This window comes from Plecotus auritus (assembly GCF_963455305.1).
Source record: "Plecotus auritus genome assembly, chromosome: 3".
NCBI lineage: Eukaryota > Metazoa > Chordata > Mammalia > Chiroptera > Vespertilionidae > Plecotus > Plecotus auritus.
The window spans coordinates 196188702-196202181 of NC_137772.1; the positions used below are offsets into that span (position 1 = coordinate 196188702).

The 13480-nt window shown below is 35.7% G+C and overlaps 1 protein-coding gene across 1 annotated transcript in view; it reads right to left on the reverse strand.

Annotated features, from left to right (window-relative positions):
• PDE3A (phosphodiesterase 3A) overlaps positions 1-13480 on the reverse strand; it is a gene marked incomplete at its 5' end in the record, with an annotated part of 271313 nt that overhangs the window by 9364 nt on the left and 248469 nt on the right. The window contains 6 exons of the mRNA XM_080661415.1: positions 1752-2010; positions 4065-4220; positions 4902-5105; positions 6576-6775; positions 6896-7009; positions 11703-11814. Of these exons, the coding sequence (XP_080517541.1) occupies positions 1752-2010; positions 4065-4220; positions 4902-5105; positions 6576-6775; positions 6896-7009; positions 11703-11814 (1045 nt within the window). The remainder of the gene's footprint in view (positions 1-1751; positions 2011-4064; positions 4221-4901; positions 5106-6575; positions 6776-6895; positions 7010-11702; positions 11815-13480) is intronic.

A 13480-nucleotide genomic window follows, 5' to 3' on the forward strand; every position in this document is an offset into this window, starting at 1 on the left:
TAAGTTTCAGGCTAAATCCAGCTACCCATCATAGTCAATATGAATTCTGAAATTAAAATGACAAGAGGAAATAGCCATGGAGTTAAAAAATGAGGAGATTTGGGATTCCTTTCTGATTCTGCAGAAAACATCTACACTTGGAATGCTACCTAAATTTTTGAGCCTCAGTTTAGTCTTGTAAAAGGAGGCAGCTAAACTAGATGATCACCAGTTCCCCTCCCATTTCTAAAATTCCATTATGTCTTGTCTTTCTCTGACTGGCTTATTAAATGTGGAATCTAATGAACAAAATAAACTGATGAACAAAATAGATCCAGAGACACAGAAGCATGGAACAGACAGTCGAAACTCAGAGGGAAGGGGGGGTAAATAGGTGGGTGGGTGGGAAGAGATCAACCAAAGAACTTGTATGCATATATGCATAACCCATGGACACAGACAACAGTGTGATGAAGGCCTGGGGCAGGGTGGGATTCAGGTGGAGGAGGGCAGGAGAAATAGCAAAGAGCCTTTGTTGAGAATACTTCACAACATGAAGAAAAATAATCTGTTTTTATAGTTAATTAAATGGATTAGGTTGGGTACACTGTGCAGTTCAAATCAATGACCAGATGTGAGCACTTCTCCTTGTCCCTCTTGCCACTAACTCACTCCAAAGCCACAGATATCTCTCATTTGGGCAATTTTAACAGCCTCTTAACTCATCCCATTGCTCAGACCACTTTTCCTACCCCCTAACTCAATAATTTACTCAATACAGCAGCTGAAACAATGCAGTTGAAATGTGAGTTGAATCAACAAACACTTCTGCTCAAAACCTCTGATGGCTTCCCAACCCAGTCAGAGTAAAGGCCAAACTCCATACTGTGATCTAAGAGCCCTACCTTCAAACCTCACATCATACAGCCCCCACTCTCCTGCTGCTCTCCCACCCCTTCTCCTCTTCTTCAGCCACCCAGCGCTCCTGATGCTCCTGGGAAACCCAGCCGGCCCACCTCCAGACCTTTACACGGCTGCTTTCCCCTCCCCTTGGAATGTTCTTTTTATTTCTATCTTTATGAGTTACTCCTGCCCTTTTTTCAGGTCTGTAAATTTTTTTTTAAACATCTGTCTTTTTTATTTAGACCTTCCATGGCCACCTTATCTAAAATTTTAACCTTTTAATTTTAATTTCATATCCCCTTACCTTTTAAAAAGTTTTAACATTTATTAGTACCTAACATACTTTGATCTACTGATTTATCTTGCTTAATGTCTGCTGACTCCACTGGAATGTAGGTCTAAAAGGGCAAGGATTTATTTATTCTTTTGTCTGATTTGTTCACAGCTCTGTCTTTAGTACCTGGAAGAATGGCTGCCATAGAGTAGGTACTCAGTAAATATCTGCTGAATGAATGAGTGATTACCATCTCTCACTGCTTTACATAGTCTCCCCCGTACCAAGCCAATAATAGCCTATAGTTTCTGTATATGGCACCTGATATTCCTTTTATCCTGAAATCGTTAAGACACTCTGAAGAATAGGCTTCCACTATTTAATTTTTAATTTTTTTTTTTACTTCATGACAGAGAACATGTCTTTGTATAAATGTGGTATTATTATAGATCCCATAATCTCTAATTTCTCTTTTTATGAGATTGAAGGGGGTTATCCATAATCAAATGCAGCAGATGATATTTGGACTCAAAAGTATATAATTCATAAAAAGCAGATGATTCATCTGAACCTAGAAAAAGATTTTATAACTTACTTGGAGATTCATTATTTTCATAGGTTTCCTCTTCATTTGGTGCTTCTTCTTCCTCCTCCTCTTCTTCTGGGTCATCGGTATCTCCTGACTCATCACTGCCTTCCACCCATTTCCCTGGCATCAGTCCTGCTGAATCGTAGGAGTTGCACAGAGGACCCACAATGTGAGAGATAAAGGATTCCTGAAGGTTGGCCAGCTGGGGAGCAGAACGGTCCATGAAGGGGCTTATTGGTAACCCAAGGCTGGCCTCTTCGTCACCCTAAAAACAGGAAGTTATCAGGAAAAGAAAGTTTAAAATACAAGTAAAGTCAACACTTGCTTAGCATCTAAAATTTGCAAATATACAAGAACCCAGATATTCATGGGTGAATTACCTCTTTATTGCTAAGAGATTCCACCCCCAAAGATACCACTCTTTTGATCTTGAGGCTTTGGCTTTTGATCAAGGGGAACTATATAAGAAATGGTTTAATGTCTCAGCAGATAATATTTGTTATCACATTATAAACCCTATATAATAAAGAAGTAATATGCAAATTGACCTTCACACCCTCACACAAGATGGCTGCCCCCTTGTGGTCAAAGATGACTGCCACAACATGGCTGGCTGGAGAGGGTAGGTGTGGGCAATCAGGCCAGCAGGGGAGGGTAGTTGGAGGTGATCAGGCCAGCAGGGGAGCAGTTAAGTGTTGATTAGGCTGGCAGGGGAGTGGTTAGGGGCAATCAGGCAGGCAGGCAGGCAGGCAGGCAGGCAGGCGAGTGGTTGGGAGCCAGCAGTCCTGGATTGTGAGAGGGATCCCAGATTGGAGAGGATGCAGGCTGGGCTGAGAGACACCCCTCCCCCGCCATGAATGAATTTTGTGCACCGGGCCTCTAGTATATCATAAAAACCAATGCTGGAAATAATTATCAAGCAAATACATAATCTATCATGTTTTCCTTTTTTGCCTTGGCTACCAGAAATCTTAAAATATGATAGTGTTCAATTAAAGTTGCTATCTTATCCTAGCTTTTGATTGAATTATATCTTCTGTGATTGTTATAATTTCTAGATTCTTATTTACCTATTTATATAATAGGACCATTCTATACATGTTTGTCTTTTGAACAGTTTCAAATCATTCTGGAAAAAAATGAGATTGTCAACCATAAAGAAATATACTAGTATATTAACAATGTTTATGCCTATGTAGTGGGAATTACTATAAGTGACTTTTCCTTTTTCTTTATAGTTTTCCTGTATTTCAATATTTCAGGATTGATTATGAATTAACTTCATTCCTAGCAAAGGTATTACATTATTTTCTAGAAGCCCAAACCTTTTATTGTATATATGAATCTTGTGAATAATACCTGTAAAAGTTCTTTCTAATCTCTCTAAATATGTCCAGACAATTTATTACTTGTTAAGGTATCTCATCCTATTTTGGGATGCCTTTAGTAAGGTGAATTTATTTCTGGCATTGATCTGAAATCTATCTCCTCATAACTTCTATAAACTGGTTATATTCATACCCGTTTTAGGGAAGTAGAGAGGAATCTAATGTTTCTTATAAATCAGATTCTGTGTCAAGTACTTCATATAATATATCTTCTTTAATCTCCACAACTATTTCATGGTAAACCTAATCCTAAATTTGTATGTCAGTCTTTTAAGTATCTGAAGATAGTTATTTTATCACCTCTATTTTCCCCCAGGATTAATATATTCACTTCCTTTAATGTCTTCATGTGCTTTTATGTCACTGACCCTTGTACTTTACCCATACTCCACTACCTCCAGATTCATCTTAAGAGACTGGTTCATAACACTGAACACAATATTTCCAATATAATCTGGAAATGTGGAGGGTAACATGGGGAAGACCACTTATGTTTACATTTTGGTGGTAGTTTTTTGGTAGTTTGCTAAACCTCACATTAACATGTCAAATAAAATGCCTGTTTTTTAAGCCTTTTCATGCACTGTGGTTCTTAACTCTATTAGAAAATTAACTGAATCTGGTATATATTCATATATTTAAACTTAAGTTGGCTTCTATTATAATGAATTTGTAAAAGGACAACATTTCAGTGGTCTTTCCCATCTCTCTATTACTTCAACATCTCTCAAAATACTTGCAAATAACTTTATCTTAGAGTTTTTATGGTTATAATTTAGTCCATTTTTGGTCACCTTTTTAATCCTGTGATTAAAATTGGCCAGTGCATTTTCTAATGTTAGGGTAAATATGAAATAGATTTATTACACTCAAAGCTTTTAGAAACTTTGCAGAATTTATGAACAGCCTAAGCATGGATGAAATCAGTTACCTGTTCATAAAATTCACTGACAATACCCTCTGTCCACTGAAGATGGAGCTCTTTACATTTAGCTGGCCCATTGATATCAGCCAACTTTATACACATTTGACAAACTAGTAGACGATCGTTTTCATTGGTCCAATCTATTCCAACATCATCATTTACCTGTTTGAGAAGCAAAGATGAATGTGTTTTACCTCAAGGAAAGCAAAAGTTGACTAGGAGAATAAACAATACAATATTTATTGTGTTGTTTTTTTTTTTTTTTACCATGTGGAGATCAGAATGCCAAGTGGTGAGAATTTTTTTCAGCTTTTTAAAATAATGTTACTGCCTTGCATAAATTAATATTAAAATAGTTTATAAAAATGAATTAACAAATGATGAATAATTATTAATTATGCAGTTGAAAATAAATGCTATTTAAAATTAGCATGTTATCTATTACTATTAAAATAATGTAACTACAAATAAGAAATTTTCTTGAATTAATATTTGAGCATTTATGTTTGACATATGAAATTTTGCTTCAGGATTTTGACTTTTCTACTGCCAGATTACTTATGTCCGTATATCACAGACATGGGAGCAAATTAAGTCAAACAAAAACACAATGACAGAATTTCATTATTTTCCTATATCGCAAAATATAATATAGACAGCACCTCAATGTCTCAAGTTCCTAGATTGGGACCAATGACTATCTGCTTCTAGTTAAACATTTTATTGAATTTCATTTTACACTGGACATATAAGAAGTGATAGCAATGACTCTTGTTCAATACTTCAGTTCCATGACATCTTTCAGTGTGGCCATGAAATGAAGACTGGTACAAATCTAGTTACCTTGGCATTAAATTTGGCTACGAAGTCAAAGTGTTTCTTCAAGTCAGTGGCCAAAATTGCTTCAATGACAAGGAAACGGAAATGCTTAAATTCCACATGGTCAAGGTTAACTAAGAAGTTGTACTCTGGCCGGGACATGAAAAGGTTCCATGCAGCAGCTGCGTGATGATTCTCCAGAACTGAGCGATCATTGTAGAGCACCGCCTAGGCAAACAAGTAAGAGAGGGAAGAGTTCAATTTTTTAAGTTAAAAAAATTACAAAAACAGATGAGAATATGCAATGCTTTTGGAATTTTTTTTTTCATGGAACACAAAAATGTAGTCTTGTGACTGCTGGTTATTAAGAATCATTTATTGCTGCACATTGGCTGTTTATTACCCTTCTTGGTTAAATTTCTCTTTCTTTCTTTCTTCTTCTTCTTTTTTTTTTTTTGTAAAATAAAGGTAATGTACTTGAAACTTTATTCCAAACACTTCCAAGTGAGGGGTTTAGTGCTAGATTTTATTAGATTTCTTTGCAGGACACAGGAATTTAACCATAGAAATATGCAAATATATTAATATACCTGAGAGGTAACTCAGCTATTTTTGCATCTAGAATCAGAATGGCCTCCTCTTAAACATATAACTAATAAAGAGAAATGAAATCTCTAACAAGCCCATGATTTAAAACATTCTCACACCATGGTCAACCATAGGAAATATCACCCTTTATCTAGTAATTGAAGGTAACAGTATCTACTTGTTTGCAATTCTCTAATAATGCTCAGAAAAAGCCCAGAAGAAGAAGAAGTTGCCTAAAAAAATGCTTGAAGACTGTGTGATAGAGGACAGAAAACAAAAGGCATTAGGACAGAAGGACATTATTTCTGAGGTATAAAAATAGGACAATTTGAATAGTAAGAAGCAAGAGGATTTGCATGACTATACAAAAAATAATGCTTCTGTTTAAAGGACACATTGAAATAAGTTAAAGTAGGTAGTCAGAGAAAAAAACAGGATATTTTCATTGCACATAGAGTAAAAGAAAATTCTAGACTATAAAACAGGAAGAAGCTTACTGAGTTTAATTGAATAGCTAATGATAATTAGATAACTAGTGATTAATTTTGACTTACATGTAAATATATGCTAAGATGTGCTTCTTTAAAGTTACCGTTTGGAATGCTAGGTTCAGGAAAAAATTTCCCTCAAATGAAATAAATTGATTTTTAATTCCGACTAACCAATAAAATACCTTAAGAATCATAATTGTTATAATAAAAATATATTTCAAAGGAATGGGATTTATATACAAAGAAGCCTTGCATTCTTAAAAGTCCAAAAAGATTTGGTTCTCTAATCTTTTCAGAAAGGGACTTCTGTACAAGTTGGATTTTTGTTGTTGAGGAAGTTCATAAACATGAATTCAAGTAGTTTTTCTTCCTTAGGAAAAAAATTGAGACGGGATCTCCATGGGTAATCAAGTTGTATACCTGCCACGAATAACGTGGAAAAAAACCACGTTATCTTTTCAAAGTTAGCATGGTCTCTAAGAACTTTATGTCAGGACCGAATATAGTTCGGCTCATATTTATTTGGTGCCTATTATAAATCAAATTTAAAATATCGATTTTTTTTTCAGAGAAATCTCTCCATTGAATTATTTCTCCTACTCAAAATAGAAAGAGTTACCTGAGGAGCACTAGTTGCCACCAGGAACGCATTAGTCCTTCCTGGGTGGTCATAATCATGCATGGCTGCAGCCACATACAGTGCCATCAACTCTAGGGCAGGAATATTTCCAGACAGACATCCGTATTTATCATCTGGCATATTGTACATTTTTGAGAATACATATCCCATGTGTCCATGTGTAAATCCACTGTCAGAATCTGAAAAGAGAAGATGAAAGTTATAGAGACTTTGAAAAAGAATTAAATGATATCATTTATCTTGACCTCCTCAATTGTTCCCATAGCTCACAAGGGAGCACAGTTGTCCTTAGCACGTACCTGAATCACTTGCTGATCCATGATCATTAATCACAGTTGAGAGGCCAGGGATAGGTTGCGTAGTAAGATACCAAACAGCATGTAAGACGTCAGTAGCATGGATTCTGTTATGATCTATATAACCAATGCAAAGGAACAGTCATTCATTTGTGAACTTTGGGGTCCAAGGACTAAGAGTGCCATCTACTGGATAAATAGTTTAGTCCTAACATTTTAATATCCCAATGAATGCCAGCCAAACATTCTAGGACAAATACTCTTTGATTACTCTTCCATTATTCTGTAATATTTATAGTAACAAGAAAAAAAAACACACTCAATATTCTTTATGTGTGTAGATGTCTAAAGGATAAAAATCTATATCCAAAGCATACTAGAAACCTAATGTATATAGGAAACTCACTATGTGAAACAACTGTAATGCTTACTCTCATACTTATTTCCATGCTTCTGTATAAGACTGGGCAGTAGATTAAAGAAATACCCATGACATACTTTAACTGGTCAGACCAATGGTCTATACCACTCAATATCTCATCTCTGATAAATTGCATCCAAATATGATCTGTGAATAGAATATAGCAGCATTCTTCTGTAATCAAACTTAAAATACTATAATAAAAGTGAATCCACAAAGCAAAATTAAAAACCAAGATCAGTAATATTCTCTGATCTAGAAATTCTGATTTGGGAATAAAGTTATAGGAAATACCTAAAAAGAAAAATAAATACCTCTTTGTACAGTAATGTAGGGAGTTAGGCCATATAGAAGAATAAAAACTATGGGGAAACCAGAATTTAATAATGTCATTATAATAGGAAGGGAGGGTCTATTTCATATGTACAGTTCAGCTTCTGTTGAACAGTGACCAAAAGCTTTGCTCGCCTTCTTTTTCTGGTGCAATTCTCCTAAGTTTTCTCTTATTTATCTAGCCCTCATGATACTTCATTGATTGGTATGCTTTATTATAACTGTGCTTACTTTACACATTTTATTTTTGCTGACTGACCATGATACAGTTTCCTTCTCCAGTACATTCATACACCATCTAATGCTGGGGATCTGTTCTAAGAAATGCATCACTAGGCAATTTTGTCATTGGAAGCATCATAGTGTGCACTTACGCAAACCTAGATGGTATACCTAGTACACATCTAGACTGTATGGTATGCCACTGTCATAAAGGTAGTCTGTCATTGACCAAAATGTTGCTATGTGGCATATAACCATATAACATATTACACCTCTGAGTAATAGTGAACAGATGAGGAAAAAACAGAAGGGAACAAAAATGTTAATGGGAATTTGAGAGAAAGACCTGTCCCCTGGTCAAAGAAGAAAGAAGAAACCATGACATCTGTGGTATTGGCAGCACAGAGGGGATGTAGGTAGATGGTGCCTATTTCTTACAATTCTAGTAACTCTTTGAGTAAATCTTTAGGTGATATGGGTAATTCAGTTGAGGGGCTGGGTGAGTGCTTGAGAAATGTCTTTATAAAAGCTTTGATATTGTGAGAATTATAGAAGGAAACATATTTTATTTATTTATTTTTTTTGTTAATCCTCACCTGAGGATATTTTTCTATTGATTTTTAGAGAGTGGAAGAGAGGGGGAGAGATAGAGATAGAGATAGAGATAGAGATAGAGATAGAGAGAGAGAGAGAGAGAAACCTCAATGTGAGAGAGACACATGAATCATCTGCCTCCTGCACCAGCCCGGGCCAGGGATCAAGCCTCAACCAAGGTACGTGCTCTTGAATGGGAATCGAACCAGCGACCCTTCAGTCTGCAGGCCAATGCTCTGTCCACAACTGCTAAGGCATATTTTATTTTGTTATATTTTTAATCCTCATCTGAGGATATGCTTTTATTCATTTTAGAGAGAGAGGAAGGGAGGGAGGGGAGAGAGAGGGAGAGAAAAAGGAAAAGAGAGAGAGAGAGAAAAAGGGAGAGAGAAAGACATCCATGTGAGAGAGAAACACTGCTGTCCAATTGCCTCCTATATGGGACAATGTTCCAATCAACTGAGCCACTTGGCCAGGGCTGGAATGCATCTTAAGAGTATATGATATAGTAAGCTTGTAATTAATGTAAATATCGTTCACATAAAATAAATTATTGCTGTTAGAACAAAATGGTGAATTAGCACAGAACACCAGTTTTCTCTTGATGATTCCTGAGAATATAATGACAAAGTTAAAGTAAAAGCTATGCTAAGTTCTTGAGGAGGGAGAAGGCAGTGATGACCCCGTAAAGGAAGAAGATGGCCTCTGGGCAGAGGGTGCCATGGCTAGGGAATGTGTTGGGAGAGAGCGTCTGAGAGTTTTTTTCCCTATTGCAAGCTGGGCAAATTACTGTGTACAAGTAATTACCATCACTATAGCTAGTCAAGGAAACTTGTGCATACACCCAAAATTGCAGAGTGGAAGGGGGAAGTATTGGGGTATTGGTGGAGCTTGTTTGGGTTGAGAGAGAGACAAAATCAGATACCGGGAAACTATTTTAAAACCTAGATTCTTTAAATTTTGGTAAGGGTTCTGGGTAAAAATTTAAAAGATTTCGTATTTTCTTTCTTGGAAAAAATTTTGAAGTATACTTCAAAGTGTAATAAAATTTAGTTTCTAAAACGTTAGGTCATTGTCATATAAAAGTTAATTTAACTCTATTTTGGTTACTCAGGCTTTTTTCATTTAGTTATGGATTTATTTAGCTAGAGTTGTTAGAAATATAGTTCTTTAGCAGTAAATATTTAAAAAGTAGACATACAACAAAATTTTATGTATGACAATTATAATTAATTGGACTATATCACAAAACTATATTTGGAAATACAACATTAATTTGTAAAGTTAGTCTGGTAACTAGCTGTCGTTTAGTGTTTTTGGTGGCTTCCTTTCTATAAAAGTGTATTTATGTAACTAGTTAACCTTTGAGAAATCACTAACACATGTCAATCACTGGCATCCAACCAGGGTGGGCCTTGGAAATACTACTAAGAGAGCAAGACTTATATTTTTTCTTTTTTTTTAAGTACATTCCACCGATTCCTTACAGAGAGGAAGGGAGAAGGATAGTTAGAAACATCAATCAGCTGCCTCCTGCACACCCCCTACTGGGGATGTGCCTGCAACCAAGGTACATGCCCTTGACCGGAATTGAACCCAAGACCCTTCAGTCCGCAGGCTGATACTCTATCCACTGAGCCAAACCGGTTAGGGCAGCAAGACTTATCTTGAAATCCTTTCAAACTACCCCTTTCTTATTTCTCTCTTCCAACTTCATAGTCCCATTGACCAGACTTTCCCAAAGGGCCCAGTGCTCTTAAGCTCCTCTCTCTCATACACTCACTGCTCATCTCTCTCCTAATCCCACAAACCTAATTTGTAGTTTTAATTCTTCATTCTCTTTTGCTATCACACATCATCAGCTGTGCATGGCATCTTGAAAAATGATACTTTAATAATGGGTCACTAGGTCAATGTGTACAAGTTTCTGGAAATATCTGTGCTCTATCCTCTCCATATAACTATTATTTATTTCAGCTCTTTGTAACTACAAAAAGACATGGGTTCTGAAGTCCAAGGTACATAAGAGCAAATTTAAAACTTGAAATATGACTTAAACAACATATTTCTAAGGCATGTTCCAACCCATATATTATGTTTGACTATTTTTCTTGCTATGCATTTATTTTCTAAAAGTACCACATGCTTTCTACACATTACAACAAGTTCACTGATTAGATTTATGGACATCTTCTCCAGTTTCATGTATTTTTTAGCATGTAGAACAATTTTATTTACATGTTCTGATGCTACCTGAAATGCTACATATTAACAATATAATTTAACATCTCCTTTGTGTTCCAATGTCTCATGGTCGTAGATGACAAACTTTCTCTCAGAATATTTCAAGTTCATAAGCTTGAACACTGGCTGTGTCCTTTCCTTGGGTCTTCCCATTTATTTCATTAAAAAAAAATGTTTCTAATAACTTCTCCACAACTACTTCCAGATGTTTCTTCTTTTCTATTTTATTACTTAAACCATCATCCTACCTTCCCTCTACCCCAAACCAGGTTTACCTTATATGGAAAAATTTCAATAGTTAGCGATTTAACTCTGCAGCTCTCAGAACAAAAGTTGAATTCAGTCAATGAAAGGCATACATTGGAAAATGAGCAATACATTGAACATTTAATGATTTATTTAGCACACACTTAAGCAGCACTTAGAATATGTAAGTAAGGCACTATTATAATTGTTTCAGAGGTATTACCTCATTTTATCCTCATATTAATTCTATGAAGCAGATATTATGAACCCATTTTACAGATTAAGAAATGAGGCATGCAGAGGGTAAAAAAGACCCAGGCTCTCCTAAAGGTGATAAGTGAAGAGTCCAGAATTTTAACACAGGCTATTATATCCTAGACCAGCCATGGGCAAACTACGGCCCACGGGCCAAATCCGGCCCGTTCGGCTGTTCTATCCAGCCCGCGGAGCCAAAAGAGCGGAGGGTTCTCTTGCTCTCCCCTCCGCTCCTTTACTTTGAATTTATATTAGTTCACACAAACACTCCATCCATGCTTTTGTTCCGGCCCTCCGGTCCAGTTTAAAAACCCATTGTGGCCCTCGAGTGAAAAAGTTTGCCCACCCCTGTGACCTAGACACTACATACCATGTGGCCATAGGGCAAGTTTACAATATGTAATTCTGTGCTGGCTGATAGTGATTCAATATACCATTAACCTTAGCAAATTATATGAATGTTTAAATATTATTTCACAAGTAACTTAGACTTACAAGGAATTTCCCTGTATCCAATCTCCAAAGCATGAAAGTAATTCATAAATTCCCTAACTGGAATTTTGAAAGCTTCAAAGAGGCCCATGTCTTCAAAAAGTCTGTATGATACCTGTAAGACAGAAAGGCAAAGCCTGAAAGCACATTCCTGAGTGTGTATTAGACATAAAAAGAAAAAAGTCATATTATTTATGTCCAACAGAAACAATTATTATAAAGATATCAAATTGATATTGAAGGCCTCTATGTGCTTAGCCCTTGAAATACCTGAGCACAAGGAGGACATAATTTATTTTTAAAGATAGAGACATTCACCCAAAAAACAACCAACCCAGAGCACAGTATACACTATAGAAACATATCAAAAAATTAAATTGCATGTAATATCATTAACTGGAGAATAATATTTACTACATTTCTAATTATATAGTACATACTATAAATGCTAATAAAAGAGACAGCTTAAATTTATTCAAATTTTATATATATAACTATAGCTATATATAACTATATATATATAACTATATATAACTCTCTCTTTATATTATGTGTGTATATCTATATGTATAAAAGTTTTCCAGAGAATAAAGAATTCAGAGTTGTGTATTAGTGAAGAATAAGGAGAAATAATTATGAGAGAGAAAAGGGTTGTCTTGAGTAAAATATATAGAGAAAAAAGATTTATTCTATTCAAAATAACAATGTCTAAACTATTATTTCTAGCTTGTCCTCTTTCTCCTCTGACTATCCATCCAATTCCTTTCACAGCTCTAGTGACTCAAATTAAGTAAATGCCTTTGGATGTAACTGGCATTTTGGACGTGCAAACAATGAAGAAAAAAGAATAAAGGGGCAGAAGAAGGTATTGGGGAGAGAAGTGGTTATTTTGGTGGCAGAGTGGAATACAACAGCATTTAGAGCAGCCTTACTTCATGTCACAAAGGCACAGTGTTGGGTATAATTCAGGATATTAAAAAAATAATTATTCATCATTTTAATCTGTTTTCCCTCATAAAATTATCTTGGACTGTTTCCTCTAAAACTTTAATATATGGCTTCATAGTTCAATTTTCATCTTTTGTTATTGACTTTAAATCAATTCAAATTCAATAACATTTTAAAATTATATATTCAATGTTTGTCACTAAATTATATATATATATAATTTATTCATTCAGCATATATCTATTGAGTGCCTACTATGTTCTAGGCAGTTTTTTATATACACGGTGTGTGTGTGTGTGTGTGTGTGTGTGTGTGTGTGTGTGTGTGTGTGTGTGTGTGTGTATTCCTTCATGGAGCTAGTAGGGCAAGGTAATAGACATAATAAGATAGCTATATAAACAGTAGACATAATAAGAAAGGTATGCACTTTGACAGAAAGTCGTAAGTCATATACAAAAAGAAAAAGGGGAGCAGGGACAGGTATAGAAGTGCTTTTTAAAGTGTGAGGTCTAGGTAAGCATATTCAGGTGACATTTGAGCCAAGAATTAAGGGACATGTGAAGTGAGCTATGTGGATAGCTAAGGAAAGAGCTTCTCATGTAGAGTAAAAGCCAATGCAGAGGCCCCGAGGTATACTTGCAATATTCCAGAAACAGCAAGAAAGCCAGGATGGATAAAGCAAGAAGGCCAGCATGGAACGAAGGCAGGAGCAGACTGTAACCTGGGATTGGTGCAGTCGTGGTGTTTGACAGCCATATTGGCCATCATAAGGATTTCACTCTGCATGAGGTAGGGAGCCACTGAAGACAATGAAGCTGGAAAGTAACTTTATT